We start from the raw sequence: 20,197 nt of genomic DNA on the forward strand, positions 1-20,197 counted from the left end.
CGTATTTATTGACTCTTGCATTAAGACCTAAAATGTAATCTACTTTGGAGAAAGTTCCCATAGGCTCCTGAGAAGAATCTGTGTTCCACAGGTGTTGGATAGAATAATTCCTAGATGTCAATTTGAGTTATGGTGCAGTTTAACAATCCAGTTTCTCTGTTGAGTTTTTGGTCTGTAGTATCTGTTGGGTTAAAGTGAGGCTAACTATCTCTCCTATTACTGTATCTAGACCTTTCTGACCCTTAATATCCAAAAGCATATGATTTACAGAGCAGGGTGTACTAATGTCCAGGTTTATATACTACATTCACTGCACATTCTTGATGATGTTTTATCCTTTATAAAGTTGTAATAACCTTATTTATCTCGTCTAATTTCAGATTGAAGTCTTTTTTTATGAGTGTATGTGTTCAGGTGGGTATGGGCGTGCAGGTTCAAGTATATGCCAGAGAGGGATGTATGGTATCTTCTGTAATTGTTCTCTTTGTTTTTCTGTAGCAGAGTCTCTCTCTTAACTAGGCTGGTTGGCCATTGGGCCCCCGGGATCCTCCCTTACCCACCTAGGATTACAGGTGTATGCTGCTTTTATCTGGGTGTTGAGCATCAGGTGTTTATGCTGGGGCAGCATTTTAACAGCTAACCTACCTCTCCAGCCCTTTCGGCTATCAGCACAGCTACTTGTGCTTGTTCCCAGCTTCTACTTAGTACACTGACCTCCATCTTTTCACGTTCAATCTGTTTTCTTCCTATGGATAACAAAGAGTTTGTTCTTGGTTGTTAGTCAAGAACCTCAGAGCACAGAGGATACAAGTGCCAATGTGCTGTTCTTCTCAGAGAAGTGGTGTTGATGGTATAATGGACTCATAAAGCCAGAGGGGCCCTTGAGGACCTGTAAGGATTCGTAAGCCTTCCCTGCAGGATGGAAGGTTGTGGTGAGCAGAGTTATCTGCCTTCATTTCATGGCTGGTCCTGGTTTTCCTTGCCATTCTTATAAAAACTGAAAAATGTGTTTTCTTACATGGAGGGAATTATCTGGAGACTCTAAAAAGCTCTAAGAAAAATGACAGTGGAGCTAATTTGTAGCAACTGAAGCTATAACAAATGTTTTCAGTGTCTGAAAAACATTTTGAGATGGCCCTGGAGCAGAGCCATCAGGGCTGGGCCTTATGATGGAGCTTCCTTTGCTTGTCACTACAGCCTCATGAACTTCCATAACATCCTTAGGCTCTGAAAACAACTGCCAACACTGGGTCTTTCACATTTTCTCAGACCATGTGAGTTAATCTGCTGAATCACAGTATCACAGATAAATATTAGTGCAGTGAGGACCATCCCCCGATTGTCATGACTGCTTTTTGTGACAGCAAAGTATAACCTAGACTTTCCAAAATTATAACATGTACACATGAACATATATCCATATACAGAAGGTAAACAATTATCAAGTCTTGCTTAAAATTTTGCAAGAGCAAACAAGGTCACAGACACTCCATTTCTTCTCTGAGATAAATGAGTCTCTTATGGGACCAGGAAGTGAGAGGTTATGGTCCCTCAGTCTTGTGACTAAAGAAGGCAACATTAGAAAAATAGTTAGAAAATGGGTAACCATCTTTTTCTTTAAAGGCTGTTATCATTCACCATCCTAAACGGGAAGAACAAAGAGCTAAACTAAACGTGTCAATGATACTTTTATAGGAAATGATGACAGCATAGTGTGATTATGAAAAGTTGATCCTTTTCTTTCTTGAGATAGGGTCTTGCTATGGTGTCCAGGCTGCCCTAAAACTCCACATTCAAGCAATTTTTCTACCTCAGTTTCTTAAGTGTTGGGACTATAGACATGCACCACCATGCCTGTCTGAGGAGTTTATCTTAGTGAGCTGAGGCTGGCATGTTGGGATCCCAGTGTTACCATAAATAAACACAGAATATTAATAAACCTAAAAATAATGAAAATTAAGTTGGAAAAGATATTGTTTGCAACAAATATAAAATTTCCAGTGCCTACTATGTGTGTGTTTTTTTTTTAAATAATTTCTTTAATTCTTAAGCCAGCAGTAACATCCATATCCCACATAAGGAAAAGCATCCCAAAGCACCTACTCATGGTAGCTAGACCTGCCATGCTAAAGCAGGCATAAGAAAGGGTCCCCATTCAGGGCTGGCTACTTCTAACACCTGCTAGTCCTTTTTGTACAATTGGAGACATAGCAAACTGTTCAATGGGTACTCCCACCCCAACCCCGCCAAGTAACCATAAAAAATTGAGAGTGATGTTCAACAAGCACAGACAGGTGCTGTCTATTTCTCTAATGTGATGATCTCACAAGGCCCAGCCAGTGACTGGAAGATGTCAGTGCCATCTCCATTTTCACTGACTATTGCAGGTATAACTGGGGGCCTTTTAGAGTTGTAAAACTCAAGTTTGTCTTATTTTACCAGAAGATGGTACCTGACTTAAACAAATAGCAACACAATGGTCAAACCAAAGCTGACTTGAATGTCAGAATTTCATGCAACGAGTTTACAGGCTACTGACTTGAGCAAACAGCTCTAAAAGCGAAGTATGCTGCAGTTGCACGACCTGTAGCTTTACTAGTCTGGAATGCTCACTCACACAGACCATGTGTGCGTGGAGAGCTAGTGATACACACCCACCTTTTCCTCAAAGAACTTTCTTCTTAAATTGGCATCCGTAGGAGGGATTATTTTTCTCAGATTTTTGTACCACTTTCTAACGATGTACCCTCTCCAAAAGGCTTGGATTCTAAAACATAGATACAGAAATAATGACCACCTAATAGCCTTCTTTTTAAAATTAAAAATATTTTATTATGAATACGAATGTCTTGCTTGCATGTATCTCTATACCACTTGTGTGTCTGGTGCCCATGGAGATCACAGAGGGCATCCAATTCCCTGGAAATAGAGTTACAGATAGTTATAAGCCACATCATGTATGTGCTCAGACTTGAACCTGGGTCTTCTAGAAGAACATTTGGTGCTCTTAACCACTGGGCTATCTCTCCATAGTGGCCTCTCTGACTCTTTCTTGTTCTCCCTCAGCCTCTCTCTCTCTGACTTTTTCTCTCCTGCCCCCCACCCCATTTCTCTCTGTCTCTAATAAACCTCTTTCTGTCAGACCTGTTGCACAGTATATAATTTATGTATTATCTTGGTGCTGAGACTTGGTGGGCTCTTCCGGCAGTGTCTGTCTGGGCGTACTGGAGTCCCTTCTGCCTGCCACTCTCACAGGTTTCCTTTCTCTCCTGGTGACACAGACTGGGGCTGCCTCTGTGCTCCACCGCTCACTCCAGCTTGGCCCCGCCCAGTGGAGTGGCCCTGCCTCAGGCACCACCTCAGGTGCACAGAGGGTTTTTAAATTGCACCACTGCTGCACAGCTGTGTCAGTTTTAAACTGCCACCACTGAATGCACTGTGGCCACTGTCAGGCACAACAGGTGGCTAGCCACCATGTTGATTTTGGGATAAAGTGGGTGGAGCCACAGCTTTACTGCTGTCTTGACTAAGGGCAGTCAATGGCTTCACCACCATGTGAATAACAATAGCTTCACAGCTAAAAAACAGACAATTAGCTGCTTATTGCAAGCTAATATACTATGTTGGTTCATTAGTCAATTCATTAGCTAGTTAAAACTACCAACTACTAGGTCTCTTATTTAGAGAGGCAAACAGGTTTGCCCTACCCACAGACTTCATGTTAAAATATAAACAGGTCTCAGATATAACTTTTACCCTTCCTTTAGCTAAAGGACGGTGACTGCTCACAACAATTTCACCCATTTCTCATGGTAAATAATTGGATAGACGGCCTAAAGATACAGAAGTTTAAGTTATGAGGACCTAAGAAAATGTTTGAGGCTCTAAAAAGATGTTTCAAGGTTGGTAAATGCAAGTTATAAATGTTGGAGGGTCTAAAAAGATGATTTAAGGTATCTAAAATAGAAAAATAGATAAAAATGCTTTAGATTTCTTCCTGCTGCTATGTTACTGTTGTATTAAGACTGTTTAGAGTTTTGACATTAATCATTGAAATTTATTAATCTAACTCTGATAAAAACATTCCACTATACAATCTATATATTCATTCTTCCAAGTTCAAGATTTTAAATTTCCTTTGGTTTGTCTTTTAAGTATAAACTTAGAAGTTGTTCCTCATTGTGTTAGATTTATATACATCCAGTCTTCTGAATAGAGGGAATGAGCCTCTCTTTCATGATGTATAATCATACTAGAAATCAAGATCAAATGAACTTTTGCCCTCTTTACTTCAGGAAGGATTCTGCCTTCCCTGAGCTCACCTCAAAGAATGTTCATGATTTTAACTCAATGTTATTTTCTAAGCTCTGGCTAGTCTATGACACAAAAATGTATGTCTGCCTTTTTCTACAATGTGTATCTCACTACAGATTACAATGATAATGCTAACATGTCTAAAATACTAACATGTCTGAACTTTGTCTCCCTTTGTAAACTTAAAAAGGATTCTTATAAGCTACAGGAAATCCACCTGAATCTACGTCTTTGGTCAAATGAACTCCAGTTGCCAGTATCCTGCCAGGCCCAAGTATTTCCTACATCAACAATAGTGCCAAAACAACTACCTAGAGGTGCTCCAGTCTAAGCTCACAGACTGCATCAAGCTAGACCTGCATTTTCTTACCTAGCCACAGATGATCTCACAGATCCTGAACTGCAAATAAGACAAACTGCTCTTGGGGCTTCACCAATATTCCAGCCTTTGCTCCCAAATCAATGTCCCAATGTCAGCCAGGAGCAGCCAAAGACTGACTGATCTCTTTGATGCTTTGTCCATTTCTTTTCAACAAAACGCTGGTATGCTAGGTCTCTGCCTGCTGCTGGGCATGGTCGGCAAACCTCACCTTCTCCCGTGCACTTTCCAGAGCAGAGGCTTCCCCTTCTCACCATGTGACCTGGACATTTTTATTCTTTTGCTTTTTTCTCTCTCTTTCTCTACCCTTCTCTAAATTTGCTATTTTTAAATTTAATTTTTACTTTTTTAATTAATTACAGTTTATTCACTTTGTATCCCAGCTGTAGCCCCCTTTCTCATTCCCTCTCAATCCCACCCTTCCTTCCTCCCTCATCTCCTCCCATGCCCCTCTCCAAGTCCACTGATAGGGGAGTCCTCCTCCCCTTCTATCTGACCTTAGCCTATCAGGTCTCATCAGAACTGGCTAAATTTGCAATTTTTAATTAAACAAAAAGGGAGGACTGTTATGTTGGTGTGCAGGCAATTCAACTGGCCTTCCCTCAGGGGCCTTTGGGGTCCTGACAATGTCCTATGTCATCACCTGCATCAGGGGCAAGGGATATAACCTGCCTGCTCCCCCGTCTTGTGCTCCCATGAACAGCCCCCCTCTGACTTTCTTTACTGGGACCTCCACCCATTCCCCCTTTCCTATGCTCTCCCACTGTCTCTCTCTGTCTCTGATAAACCTCTTTGTATCAGAAAAAAAAGTATTTCAGTATTCCTCCTAGCCTGGGCTATTCTGGTCACCCTTTGGGTTAGTAATCACAGCCTGGGCTGCGAGCATCTGTCTTCCCTCTGCATGGCGCTGAGGCCCCTCTTACCTGATGGCACACTTTACTCTGAACAGGCGGGCCCCATCATGTATCACTCTGGTTTGATACTGGTTCTTTCTACAGAGGGGACAGGTTTTTTTATTTGTGAACTTTTCAAAAGCCTGAAGGCATGCCTGAAGAAAAGGATTTCACTTAAAACTTTACAAGTAATTACTTATAAACAACACTTTTACTTCTAATGTAATTACAGTGTTCTTCTTATAATTGAGACTCAGTCCAATTTAGATCATGAAGTGCAGTTTCATCAGATGTTAACATCTTCCTCATGAAACCTGTTAAAAAGTGATTTTCCACAAGAACATACATGCAGAGACTTCTGAAACCTCTGAAAGTCAAGTGGTGTAAAGGCAAAATGTGTAAGACTGCCATGCAAATGCCAGTAGGAAGGAAGCTATCGGCAGCTCTGATAGGCGGCAGTAACACAGAAGCCTGTGGTTCTGTCACACAAACTCATCATTTTCACAACAGGATGAGCTGCAATCACCATAAAGCCACGTTTCTAACTACATGAGGCTCATGGATCAACACATGGCTCTTTAAATGGGTGAGGGAAGGAGGCCAGGCCTGGGGTGGGATTACTTACCTTGTGGAATACGTGTGAGCAGGAAAGCAGCACCTGTCCACCAGGAGAGAGCAGGAGCCCTAGGTTAGTAATGCAGCCTCTAGAAGAGCAAGCTGCATACCTGCAGGTAACACTCACACAGCCGACCATGTCCTTACTTCCACAGCTTTAAGTTTAATATAGCATAAGCATATCACCTAAACAAAGCCAGTGATCCCAATACCACAAAGCACATCATGCTTGATATTGATAATAAGCTCAAGAAAGGAGTGCCAAGAGAGACATTGCTAGGTGGATGGGGTGGGACAGGGAGGAACCTGTCCGTGTGGTATAGACGTGGTAAAAGACAGAGCAGAGACATGATAAGCAAACATCTTTTATAGGACTTTGCTTAGCTAAATTACATGCTAAACTTAAGATCACAGCTTACTGTGACATAATTCTGAGAATCTTACATTTAAATAGCAAGACATTATGAAGACAAATTACATTTTCCTTTTGAAATGAAGAGCAGGTGTGTTCCTAAGAAAACTTAGCCCTTCTGACTTAAAATTTCCCAACCAACAGTAATGTTTTGGCATGGAAAAACAAAACGAAACAAAAACAACCAAAAAAAAAAAAAAAAAAAAAAACAAAACAAGGTGGCTGGAGAGATGGCTCAGTGGTTAAGAGCACTGTCTGCTCTTCCAAAGGACCCGGGTTCAATTCCCAGCACCCACATGACAGCTCACAACTGTCTATAACTCCAGTTCCAAGGGATCTGACACCTTCATACTAATGCACGTAAAATTAAATAAGTTATAAACAACAACAACAACAACAACAAAAAAAAAAAACCCGAAACAAAACCTAGCTTCCATCCAATAAGGAAGAAGGATTTTTGGTCATTGGCCACTGGCAGGTACAATGGGCTATCGAGAAGGTGAGTGGGCAGAGGCATGTCCTCCCCTATTTTTAGTGACTATCCCGTTGCTTTGCTCTTTCTGCAATTTTAAGTGGGACTGTGAGAAGAAATTTTAAAATAGAGCTATAAACTCTTAAAACCTCTCCTTTAAAAGAATATTTATGTGTATGGGTATTTTGCTTGCATGTTTGTTGGTATATTGCATCCATATAATGCCCACAAGGGCAAGAAAGGGCATCTTATCCCCTGAACTGCAGTTACAGGTGGTTGTAAGCACCATGTGGGTGCTAGGAACTGAACCCTAGTCCCCTGGAAGAGGAGCCAGTGCTCTTAATTTCTTAGCCATGTCTTTAGCCTCCTAAAACCTTTTCTGGACCCTGCCAACTGAAAGCTTAAACTCAATAAACTAGTGTAGTAAAATCATCTGTGGACTCGTTATTAATTTTTAATATAATTTTCAAACTATTTTATCAACAGATATAGTTTTCTCTGAATAACATAATTATTATATAATTCTAACATATAATGTAGTTTGAAATGTCTATTTATATTCATTTCAGGTCTATTTATATTCATGGTGATAGTTACACAAGTGAAGGACTAAACTCCTTTTATATTTTGCCATAACTTCGGAGTTGGCATATTGTGAATCACTTGAGTTCTGTTCTCACTTTATATTGCAGAGATATGAGATTACTTGAAAGTGTCTTGAAGTTATTCTATGTTTGAATTTTTTTTTTTTTTTACTTTTGTGTTTGAGTATTTTGCCTGCATGTATGTTATGTACCATTTGTATGCCTAGTGAGTATGGAGGTCTGAAGAGGGCATAGGATCGCCTCCTCGAACTAGAGTCGTAAGCCACCATGTGTAAGTACTCTTAACCACTGAGTGATCTCCCTTTCTCAGGAAAACTGTTTTTAACTAATCTAATGTGGCAATACTAAACGCAAGATTAACACAACCATTCTAGCAACCTTTCTTTTTTCTTTTTTTTCTTTTTTGAGACACAGTTTCTCTGTGTAGCCCTGGCTGTCCTAGAACTTGCTCTATAGAGCAGGCTGGCCTTGAACTCACTGAGATCTGCCTACTTCTGCCTGCTAAGTGCTTGGATTAAAGGCATGTGCCACCATTGCTAATGCTAGTATCTTTAACCAAACACAATGACAAAGTCTACTGAAATGTTATATAAACACTGAGATAGCTAAGTTTTCATTCTTCATACAACTAGGTTAAATGAATGTACATTATAATGAATGAGGTTGCTGAGGATGAAAGATTCCCTGAAGCTTTAATGATCCTTCTACACTCCAGTACTAAAAAATTACAAACTCTCCTATATAGGACAGTTCTGTGGTTCAAGGGCTGACTGAAATCTTTCCAATATCCACCTCCTACATAAGATTTGGTCCTACTGAAGAACAAGAATGAAAGTATACTTCAAACATCTTCATAATTCACATTACTGAAGAGCAAAAGTGTAATGACCGTGAGCTTCCTTGCTAATAATGAAGCATCTTCAAGTCTGAGAGGTCAGGATAGCCCATGAAGCTTGGATCCTCCACTGGGACCCAAACCTGGCTGTATCTTATCAGCTGCTATCTCAGTGCACACCATGGAGAAGCTAAGGATATACGCTCTGCAAAAGCCTTTGGGGGGAAACCATCAATTTCTCCCAAATTTTGAGAGCATGAATAACCTTGGCTCCCTGGAACTGACAGTTTTAGTCAGGCAGAGCAATAGGACTGTGCAGCAGGTTATAAGCTTTGTACAAACAAGGATGACCACCCGTCTTATTTTAATAGGTGTGTGAACAAAGATTTTATTTTACACTAGGATTCTCCCACAAATTCTTTGAAGATATTCAAATATCCTTTCATGCAAATGGCATCCTTGAACTTGTGTTGCACTAGTAAGCGGACACTGTCAAGTGATGGTGTTCAGACAGACAGGCAGACACTTTAGTGGGTGGCGGAGAAAATGTAAGTATTTGAAAGTCGCAGGGAGGGTGGAACTGGGTGACTCATTGGCTAGCACTAGGGAAGTAGTGCCTCGCTGATATTATGTACCTGGGGATGGAGCTCAAACTCTTCTTTACATATTGGGCATGGCTGCGTGGAGTCCCCTTGCAGGAGGGATCTCTGCTTCACTTTCTCCCATTCATCAGATGACAGTGGCAATGGGGGAGGTGCCAAGAGGCCTAGTTTCTGAGCTACAGGATAGACAAGAAACAATGTAAGCTCATGTATTTTATCATATGAAGTCACTTTTTAGGAGACAATCTGCATGCAGATATTCTATGGAGGCATTATGGCCTTATCTTTCATAACAACTACAAGGTGCTTTTCTATGAAAGGATGAAGGCAGTGATGACACCCGAGGTCCTCAGTAATGATTTATGTTTTTATTATACAGACTTTGTCATCATTCTGAATACTAAGAGATTTTCAAGCAATTGTTACAGAAGTTGAAGAGTGTAATTTTTTTTGCCACTTTCCTTCTTGTTTCTCACCTAATTTGTCAGTTTGCAGCACTGTCTTCTTCTACTTGCCTTGCTCCCCTACCAATGACCCTTACAATGTGTACATCAATCACGTGATTCACAAGGATACATTCCTCAATTAAGTTTATGAGTACCCATTACATGAGCTTATATCACATAGGGAGACTCACTTTAAAAAAAGTGTCTGCAACATTTCTGGGCATAGGGCTGCTAGAACTGTGAGTGTAAACCATTATCTGCAAACTGCTAACCAGAGAGAAGAATACATCAAAACAAGTCAATCTAGCACAAGATCTTCAATGATACACAATATATGTTACAGGAATGGGAAGCTATAAAAGGGACCATCAGAAAGCACTCTTGGTTATAGAAACATCCATGGTAGAAGTATGAATGTATTCTTAAAAGGGTAAAAGATAAAGGTAAATCTCACAGGTAATATTTTTTAGGTAAATACAGTTTTGTGGCTATCTTCCCAGAAAAAGTAACAGAACAGATGCCCAACCCATGGGATGCAATAATTTGGGATATAGAGAAAATAAAAAAAGACAACAAGGAAGCATACTACTAAGAGCTGAGTAGTACAAGAGCACTTATGCCAACATAGGAGGTAAACAGTCGTTCTCAGTGATGTGTATATCTGCATGCAGTTTCCGGGAAACAAAGTTTGTAAGTAGATGTTTTACTTAAGATGCTAGGAAAATACAACAAAGTGAAACAAACAAACAAACAAAAAAGAAATAACAAGGATAACAATAAAAAATCCAAGAAAACAGGAGCCAAAATGAAAACAGAACCAAGAGTAGGTATGAATCCAAAATGTATTCTTCTCAAGAGACATTTCTAATGATATTGGTTTAGAAAAATAAAATGAAAAAATACAGAATAAGAAAAGGAAATAATCATAAATGCATGTCCAAAGACAAGGGGATGGCTCAGGCAGTAAAGTGCTACTCACATAAGTGTAGTGGGTTCTACTACCAGCATCCATGTAAAAGACTGGTGTGGTAGCATGCACCTATAATCCTAGTGCTGGCAAGGCGAAGACAGGAGATCCTTAGAGCTTACTGGCCAGCCAGTCTGGGTGCACTGGTAAATTCTAATTTAGTGACAGACCCTGTCTCAAAAAGCAAGGTAGAGAGTGACTGAAGAAGATGCTAATACCAGCCTCTAGCCTCCACATGCATGTGCCTACCCATGTGAAGACATACACAAATGAGCAAAAATTAATGTTAAGAACACTTGTATTCCAAACTCATCTCATGATACAGGTGAGCTTAACTCACTTCACTAGATTTACTTCTGATAAAACATAGCAACACTAAGACTGTCAGGAGAAGAAACAAAAAGCTGAGCTGAGCCCAGAGCCATCAGAACCAGGACCTCTCCTGTTTTGGTTTAGTACCTACCACACTGGGCAATGAGTTCAGCCTTTGTTTCTTCTTAGACTAATGATGGGCCTATGACTTACTGTAGGTGAAGTGACTCCTACAGACTCTGAATTACAGAAACCTGTATCTGCAATAAGCACACCTACCCCCGGCCCAGAGCATCAGAGCTGAGAATAGGCTTTCTTGGTGAACACCAGTGACGAGGCTTTTCTCAAGGTGCTTATCACTCTTGGCTATCTGTTCTTGTCACTCTTGGCTGTCTATTCTGCACTTGTAAACAAATATGGAAACTTTCTGCTCCTCACCCCAGCAGCTAAAGGAACAAGGGGAGTGCAACCCACGTAACTGTCCAATGAACTGTCTGTTCTAGGCTGTGCAGGCCTCCTACTACCGCCTGTCTCTGTCACCTACACTACAACTCAACAGCCCTAACAAAGCCTATTCTCCATGTCTGATAACTTAGAAAATCTCTCATTTCTAGCTTTCTAGTATACAATAATTTCATACTTACAAAGATTTTAAGAATGGTATAAAGATGTAAACCAGGGAATAAATGCTGAGCATTAATTATTGACTGCAGTCACAATCCTTTATCTATGGTTGTATTTTCTGAGGTTTCAATGATTCACAATCAACTACCATCTGAAAATATCCAATGGGAAATTCCAAAAATAATTCATAAGTTTTTTGTTTGTTTGTTTGGGTTTTTCTTTTTTTTTGGTCAATGAAATCTCACACTACCCTGTGCTCCATTCCTGTCTAGTGTATTCAGGCTGTTTATGTGATGTGCCCTTTGTCCCTCTGTAGTTCTCTTGGTGACCTGATAGACTGTGGCCGCACTACAGCCTTACAGTTTGTTGTCACTCCAGAGCAGCACATCAGAGTTGCTCGTCACTCAGATGTGCCCAGGAGAGGAAGTAAAGGGCTTCCTTCAATTGAGAAAGCATTGATTTCACAGAAACTGCATGCTGAGTTTGGCAAGGTAAGACCAAATCTTCTATCTGCCAAACTATAAATACTGAAAAACAGATTTACAAGAATTTAACAATTAGACTTCTGCAATAGCATGTAGGGCTATCGTGGGAGTAGCCGCAGGAAGATTGAGTTTAACGCAGCTTAAAACAGTGAGACTTTCTCTCAAAGAAAAAAAAGTTATACTTACAGAGCATAGCAGGAATCCAGTTGTGGATGGACAATTTGTGGATGTTATTCAAACTGAGTGTTTTACTAGAAAGCACCAAGCCTGTGAAAATTTTGGCAAGGAGTCCCTTGAAATGAGGAATGTCAAGACAGTTGAAGTGAGGGATCAGTACACAGATTCAAGGAAAAGTTTGAGCTGAAGAGTATACATATCACTGCTGGCGCTATGCACAAATGGAAACACTGCTGCCTCACCTGGAGGTGGGGAAGCTTATTAAGGAGGAGGGATGCCAACCAAAGTGAGTCTTCATTTTAATTTAACCAGGGTCTAGTAGAAGATGCCAGGTGAAAAGTACATTCACATGACACAAAGGCGCAGACACATGCCTGTAATCCAAACACTCAGGAGGTTGAGGCAGGGAGATTGAGAGTAGAAGGACATCTTGGGCTATACAAGGAAACTCCCAAAGCCAACAAAAATATGCAAAGGAAGGCAGCAGGGCTTACTATACAAAACACAATCCAACTCTGGCATTATGTGGAGTGCCACAGTGCACATGATAAAGCCAGTTTACACTCACAAAAGCAAGTCACCTGCCCCTGTTGCTGCAACTTAATCAAAGAGTATTTCTGGTAGCCATCTTGTTTATGGGACAGTTCCACCAATACTTCATCTCAGAAGTGAAAAAAACAAAAACAAAAAATAAAAAACAAAAACCTTGGCAGATGAAGAGTTGGCATTAAAGCCTTATTAACAACACACTTGGCTGCCAGTACCTGCCAACAAAATGAAAATGTCAAGGTTGTATTTTTACACTATTGCTTCAGCACTGTAAAGAGGGTATCATTCAGCTTGATAAGGCTACACTGAGTTAATTAGCACTAAGCTAAAGGATGAGAGGCCAGGTTAGCTTACCTAAACTTAACGATGGTGGTGTGGGGTCTAGAACATATTCCCTTTCTGGATCTTCCACTTTGGGGCTCTCTGTAGTTTTTCTAAGCCCAGTATCTATTATGGCCTTTGCATTTCTTTTCAGAGATTTTGACTTGTTCTCATTCTTTTGCACTTTTGTCTTCCAAGGATCTGCTACTGAGAGATGTCCAAGTTGAAGATCATGTAAAATGTGGTCCTGTAAGGCAACTGCAGTGACTGCTAAGTTACCTTTTTTAGATGGATGATCCTAAAAAGGGGAAGGGGAGAATCTTATTTACCAGAGGGTATGGAGCATCATTTAGAAGAAAACTGAGGCTTGGTGTTCCACTGATGTTAGATTTCCAAATCAATGAGAAGGAATACCAGAGCAATACCTAAGTCAGAGACCCCGGCCTAATACCTATGTTAGAAATACAGGGAAGTCTTTTCACTTAATTATTGGAGCCTTAATCATAAACCAATACATTCCCACCTTTGTGCGTGTAAATGAGTCTCTGCAGTTTGGCTACAAGCAAATCGGACCCCAGGCAAACTCTAAAAGGAAGCTTGCTCTTAAGCACAAGCTCCTTGGTGAAAAGTTACACCATCCCCTGCAGACCCAGGTTCTTGAGCCAGGAGAGGCCTGCAGGCAGCACGTGGAGACTTACTCTCTGTTATCCACACCACACACACCTCTCACTCCCAGCTTCTCATGGACACAAGGTTTATAAACTATTTTTATACCCGAAAAAGGTCCGGTTAGACTACATCCCATGAGTGAAACCCTGGATGGGATTTGAGGAGGATGGAATACCTTATTTTTCAACATGCTCTACCAGGAAACACAGTTGTGTGGCTTCAGCAAACTCTAGCACCACATTACAAAACCTTCTCTTCTTCTTCTGTGGACAGAAAGCGAGAGGGTATGTAAACATGCAGGTTTACTAGGGCTACGAAGATATGACAACAGGAATGCCAGCTACAGGGTAGCCTGAGCTATACCTTCCATCCATAGGGCTTACCACAGTGCTGAAAAGAATGTGAATATACAGGACAGTCTAGCAGTGACAACAGTCTTAGGACAAAGTCTTGGACCAAAATCAGACACTAAGTAAATGAACAACCCTTAAAAACATTTAAACCAAATCTTGAAGAAAGAAATGCCTATGTTAGATAACAGGAGCAAGAGCAAAGATGCCCAGGAAACTAGCATGGTCTGTTTGTTTTTCAGGGAGGAAGGAAACAATGAAAAAGTGGGTGTAAGCAGCCTGGGGGGCTACCTTTAGACAGAACATGGGGGCGAAATACACTGAGTCTCAACTTGCTTTCTACTTTTTGGGGCAAGCTACTTAAACATCTCCAGCTCATATAAAACACACAAAAATTATGACATTGCAGGATTATTACACAAAAGAAGAAAACATCCAGAGAGCTTGCAAGGAACTGTTCTGCACAAGAGACCCATAAATGGTTACTGTTGCTCCAAGTCCCATAAAAGCTAGGGGAAGTATTTGGTACTGACCCTTTTAGTTTTAGGACCACGCATTATTTTTATCAAGGCAAGAGTCCACACTATTCTACAGTGGAGAGAAACAGCACCTCATAAAAATCAACCCAGGAATAGTATTGAAGGATTAACTTTCAGAGAAGTACTGCCAGAGCAGCTGTCACACACATGCAGAGCAAAGCAACGATTTAAAAGATTTGGAAACTAACGTGTGAGACACCCGATTTAGGAATAAAAAAAGACCAGTTCAGATCCTGCAGAAGCCTACGGCAGTTTTCAGTGTGCCCACCTCCTCGCTCCTTCTCAGTCCTGGCATGAAGACCTATGGAAGAAGTTTGTACTCCATGTTCCTTACCATGGCACAGACCAGGGAAAGGTATGTAAAATACTGAAAGATCACTACCATTATCTTCCAAGTTCAAAATGCTGATAACCTAGCAAAGATCAAGTATACATCATACCAAAATTTGTTTAATTTTTTCAACAAGATTCATACCATCACTAACCACAGGCAGCTATTTAGGCTGCAAGTTCGTCTGGTCTTTACTGTACTGTTGTTACTAATATCATGCTAAGAGCGTCTAAAAAAATGCCTCATCAAAGTTCCACGGTATCAGCAAATTGTATAATTTAAAAATACAGAAGCGTGCCAGCTCCAGTCCAACTGTATGAGAAAGAGGTGACCCGTTAGTCTGCGACAGAAGAGAGGTGGACAACCTCTGCCGGCACTAACAGCCCCAACAGAAAACTTCCCATCTGTAAATCTCAGCTTGCACAGGGTTAGGAGGCTGTGCCGGGTGGGAAAACACAGCACGTGGTGAGAAGGCTTTTTAGTCGCCAGCTGCTCTCAGTGGTCAATACACCCATCAATAAAAATGCACACGAAACGCGGCATAAAAGCTTAGACTACTCTCGCCGTTGGACAGCCAGCCCAAGAGGGCACTCATCGCATCACACGCCGTGGGCAGCGCAGGCAGGACCCGCGAGCCGCCCACAGCGACCCCGACCTCCCGCTCCAACACTACCCAGCGTGTGGGCCTCGCTGCCTCCCTCAGCACCAAAGCTTCTGTACGCCTCGGCCGGCACTGCCTGACAAACGCACGCCGGCCCTTCCCACCTCCCGACTCCACGGGCTCAGACTTGCTCCTCGTTGCCACAGCAACCAGCCGGCTCCGCGCTTCGAGGGCGCATGCTCACCGGCTCCGCCTGGCCTTCAGTGCGCATGCTCACCGGTTCCCCCTGGCCCAACAGACCCCGTCTTGGCCTCACCCGCAGCGAGCGGCTTGATATGCCGACGCTTTGCGTCATGGCTCCGCCCCTCGCGTGTCGTCAGCGTCCGGACGCCGGTGGCGTCACGTGGTCGCGAGGCACGCGCGGCAGCCGTGGGTAGTGAAGCGAGCGCGGCTCCTCCCACCTCCTCGCGGGCTGTTTCGTGCTCGCCAGCTGCGCTCCGGTGCAGCTGCGCTGCGCGCCCCGAGGGTGCGCTGACCCTGCGGCTTTTCGTAGAGGGTTATCTGCCGCCCTCCGTAGGGAGGATGGTTGGCGGTCTCTCGATTGTTTCGCGGGCGCTGTGCCTTCCTAGTGTTCCTCTCTCGATGGCTGCGTTATCCAGCCTTGGCTCCCGGTAATCGCCCCAATAATCCCGGCCTGTTGGGTGTAGCCGGATGCTGGCCTTTTCATGTTCGCCCGCTTTAGGGGCTTCCTCCTAGGGTCTTATGGCTGCTCTGGAGGCTAAGGTGAGGGTGGAGAGAGCTCTCCCTGCGGTTACTGACCTTCGGGGTACCCAGTCCCCAGCACTCGGTGCCATCTCCTCTTACCCCTTTAAATCTGCACCCCGACGCTTTCCTCTGAACCAGACTTGAACCCCTGGGGTCCTTTAAAGGTTTTTCACTTCTTGGTGCCAAGCAGAAATCTGTATGGATTTTCTCCTGCCTCGAATGACAGTGACTTTGTTGTGCATTAATTGGAATACAATTCACCTGAAAGTGCGGAGAAAACACAAGAATGCAAGGTCCTCCACTAAGTAAAGTCTACGGAAGTCACTGAGCCGGAAAATTGCTCTCTGTCACCAACGCCCGAAAAGTTGAACTAAATCTGGTATACACGATAAATCTCTGAAACAATATAACTTTAAACTCTACTTAAAAGTTAGAGTTTTTTTTTTTTTTCCCCTTGGCAATGAACTTTCTGAATTGGCTCTTAGTATTTGAAGTTTGTAGAAGCAGACTAAAAGCAGCTCAACTGTTTTAAAAGTCAAATTCACAGTGAGTTAGTTTGAAATTGTGAATTTTCACATGGTGGTGGTTCAGGTGTTTTCAAGAAATAGTATAATCTTAGCTTATGTTTCAGTGAGTGATGGATTTAGAAGAGCAAAAAGCCCAACTTCTCCCAGTCTTTGTTGAAGCCTAAAAGAGAGTGAAGCTTTTGGATATAGTTAGCTAAGCCAGAGTTCAAACTTACACTTACTTTCAAGATGTCTGGTTTTGGCAAGTTGCTTTATTATCCTAAACTATAGGTCTCCTTGTTTACAAAGAGGGCCTTGCTTCATCTTGTCATTGGACAGCTATCAATTATTCCCAACAGTAGCCCTGGACATTATTCTGTGAGTGAACATGCGGCCAATCTAAACTAGCTGGAAACGCTGGTACCTCAGCGTTGGTGACATCATCAGCGGGGTCACCTGGCCTAGCTAGCTGGGCCAGTTACAGGAACTCAAGTGGGTTTTTTTTTGGGGGGGGGGATTGGAAAATTCCTTTAATTCTTCCTACTGAATGTGGGAACAAGAAAAGACACGAAACTGCAGCCGCATCTGTCCCATTAGCATCATGGGGTAAGAGCCTGAAGGTGTGAGGCAACCAGGTGAACCTTAGAAGGAGGATTATACAGGAAATGGCAGAATTGGGATTTGGACACAGTCCAAGATGGGTGATGTAGTTTGAGCCCCGGAGCTAGCCTGTCTCTTGGTCTTTTCACCTGCTTCATCTCTCATGGGTCTGGTTTTCTGTTACTTGGAGCAGGAAGAACTTCAATGAAAATGGGGTTCTTTTTACCACCTTAGGGCTGTGATGAAGTTAAAACTTGATATTGTTGTTTGAATTGCTTTGGACAGTGCCTACTAATAATCATTCTGTCTTGAGGTATTCCTCTCCAACTTTATAAAGTTCTAAAAAAAAAAATCCCATTTTAAAATTCCCCTCCTTCTTCAAATGATTAATTCATGATCTTTTGCTATCCAGAATAGTTGGCCATTCTTTATTTAGTCATAAAGATTTTTCTTTAGTCTTTTCCCTTAAAAATTTAACCTTTAATTACTACTTTGCTATAGGTTTTCTCCTCTGTTCCCCTTTGTAGGGGTCTCTTACGTTGGCCACTGTGATTCAGGCCTCAGGACCTAGGACTTAGCTCCTTCTCTGGACAGGTTTTGAAAGTCAGGTCTTCTGGTGGCAGCTTCTTTAACTTTTAATTTGTTAAGAAAACAAAACACTGTTTTTAGACAGGGCCTCACTGTATCTCTGGGTGGCCTGTGACTGGTCCTGTAGCCTAGGCTGGCCTAATATGGACAGCAGTCCTCCTGTCTCCTTCCTGAGTGCAAGGAATTAAGGTGTCTGCTATCATGCCCAATATTTTACATCAATTTAAAAAAGAAATTCCTTTTTTAAAATCCACATAGAACAACACTGATCCTCATAGAGTGAATAGCTCAGCGCTGTTTGATGTGTCCACAGTGTTGTATAACCACCTTTCTTTAGTTCCAAGACATTCCTGGAGTGCACAGGCAGACAGATGCCACACCCCTGCAACAGTGCCTTCCCCAGCCCAGCCCCTAGCAGCTGCCAATTTGTATTTTGTGTCCATAGACGTAGGTTTACCTATACAACAGGCAACCTTTGGTATCTGCCTCCTTTTATGTGGCATTTCTGAGGTTCCTCATGCACCAGTGCATTTTTCCTTGGACCGAATGCTGCTACACATTTATATCACATTTGATTATATGATTGTTTGTTGGCAGATGGGCACTGCTTTTGTGTCTGTGAAATGACTAGTCAGTATATATGACTACCAGACTGCTTTTCACAGCAGCTGCCCCTCATTTTGTTCTCACAAGCAAGGTCTGAGGCTTCAGTGCTTCCACATTGTTTCTAACACTTGTTTTCTACTTTTGTCTTGACATTGAAACGGGCTTTCAGTATTACCCTAGGCTTACATTGAACTCACGATCTTTCTGCTTCAGCCTCCCGTGTGGAGGAATTCAGATGTGAGCTACTATCCTGTCTTCCCCTTTAAAAAATCCTGTTAGTTAGGAGATTGTACTATGTTTTTTGGATCTTCCTAGTTACTGGTGATATGGTGGATCTTCATGTACTAGCCCTTTAGTGGGAAGTGTCCTGCTGACAGATCTTTGACCCACAGGTTCTGGTTGGGCATGCTTCTTCTGATGGGCCATCCAAGGTAATTCTCATTTCTGCTATAGTGTTTTCAACTTATATTACATTTTGATTCTGTCTTGTTTCCTTCTCTATGCTCATATTTCTCATCTGCCCTTGCATACATGTTTCACCAGAGCAGGGCAGGTTACTTTATAAAGGAAAAAAAAAAAAAGATTGTTCAGCTTGATGTTCAACTTTTATAGACGTGATGCTAGCTTGACTCTGGAGAAAGCCTCATACTGGATGCTGTGCAATGGTTTCTGAGGAATGAGGAGTTTCTGAGGGATGAGGAGTCTGTGTGGCTGGATCAGAAGCCTTAGTGCATCAGAGCCTATTTCAGGATTTTTACAACAAAAGAACTAACTGAGCTCTTTTACTTTGACCATAATTCTAACTTGACCTTCACTCTTCCCAAGAAGATGCTCCAGTGTCGTGAGAACCTCCCACTATGTCATCGCTGCCACAATGAAGACCATAACCACTGGAGAACAGACAACATCCTAACCATAATAGTCATCTCATTACTCACAGATTAAATACCCTCTTTGTTAACGTCAGACTCTACTGCTGCCTTCTGGCTTCAGAAAGTGCATTTCTTGCCTCTCTGAATGCATTGTCTTTTCCTGGTGAAAACTGGACATGTGCATTGAGTGATATGACTGAGAGCCAGTAGGTTAGTAGTATGAGATCTGAGGCTTTTTAGGTTAGGGTTGTTAACTGTTGGAGCAGGAAGGAAAGCAAGGCTTTCAGTATCCTCTAGTCTTGTTTTCGCCCCCCACACTCGCTCCACACAGTGTCTTTGAGTTTTCTTTGGGACTTTTAGATGAATTCTGTGGCCTTTGGTGCCTCAGCTATAGTTCAGAGACAGACATGCTTTCTCTGTTTGATCCTATTGGGAAGTAGGGTAGAATGCACAGAAGCACACAATACTAACTGTATCATGGTGTGTGTGACACTATTCTTGGCGAGACATGATCATATATCTGTTCACCTCAGATAGGGAACTGACACCAGACCAAAGAAAGTATACTACTAAAGTCCAGTGTCGGTGAACTGATGAGTTTTATTGGGATTTCTTACAGGAGTATGTGCGAGGATTTACAGGGGCAGTAATGACTCAGATGGCTGCATCACCAAAAGCCCACTCTAGGATGGTTGACAGCTATTGGGAAGCTCACTGCACTTCCTGCAGGCAGTTCAACACGCTGGAGACTGTTTCAGGCAG

The 20,197-nt window shown here is 42.2% G+C and overlaps 1 protein-coding gene across 10 annotated transcripts in view; it reads right to left on the reverse strand.

Moving 5' to 3' along the window:
* Positions 1 to 15,942, reverse strand: part of Rnf32 (ring finger protein 32) — a 31,385-nt gene extending 15,443 nt beyond the window's left edge. The window contains exons 1-9 of one of the 10 annotated variants that reach the window (XM_060374253.1): positions 15,571 to 15,723; positions 14,835 to 14,867; positions 13,853 to 13,940; positions 13,042 to 13,306; positions 12,148 to 12,228; positions 9,161 to 9,303; positions 6,212 to 6,244; positions 5,617 to 5,741; positions 2,659 to 2,767 (exon numbers count right to left, since the gene is read on the reverse strand). In XM_060374253.1, the coding sequence (XP_060230236.1) occupies positions 2,659 to 2,767; positions 5,617 to 5,741; positions 6,212 to 6,244; positions 9,161 to 9,303; positions 12,148 to 12,228; positions 13,042 to 13,306; positions 13,853 to 13,867 (771 nt within the window). In that variant the 5' untranslated portion in view covers positions 13,868 to 13,940; positions 14,835 to 14,867; positions 15,571 to 15,723. Of the gene's footprint in view, positions 1 to 2,658; positions 2,768 to 5,616; positions 5,742 to 6,211; positions 6,245 to 9,160; positions 9,304 to 12,147; positions 12,229 to 13,041; positions 13,307 to 13,852; positions 13,941 to 14,754; positions 15,550 to 15,570 lie in introns of those variants that run through there. The other 9 variants (XM_060374252.1, XM_060374248.1, XM_060374251.1 and 6 more) reach the window with 9 other exon arrangements.
* Positions 15,943 to 20,197: the final 4,255 nt, after the last annotated feature.

The sequence above is a fragment of the Meriones unguiculatus genome, chromosome 21, assembly GCF_030254825.1.
Source record: "Meriones unguiculatus strain TT.TT164.6M chromosome 21, Bangor_MerUng_6.1, whole genome shotgun sequence".
Lineage (NCBI taxonomy): Eukaryota > Metazoa > Chordata > Mammalia > Rodentia > Muridae > Meriones > Meriones unguiculatus.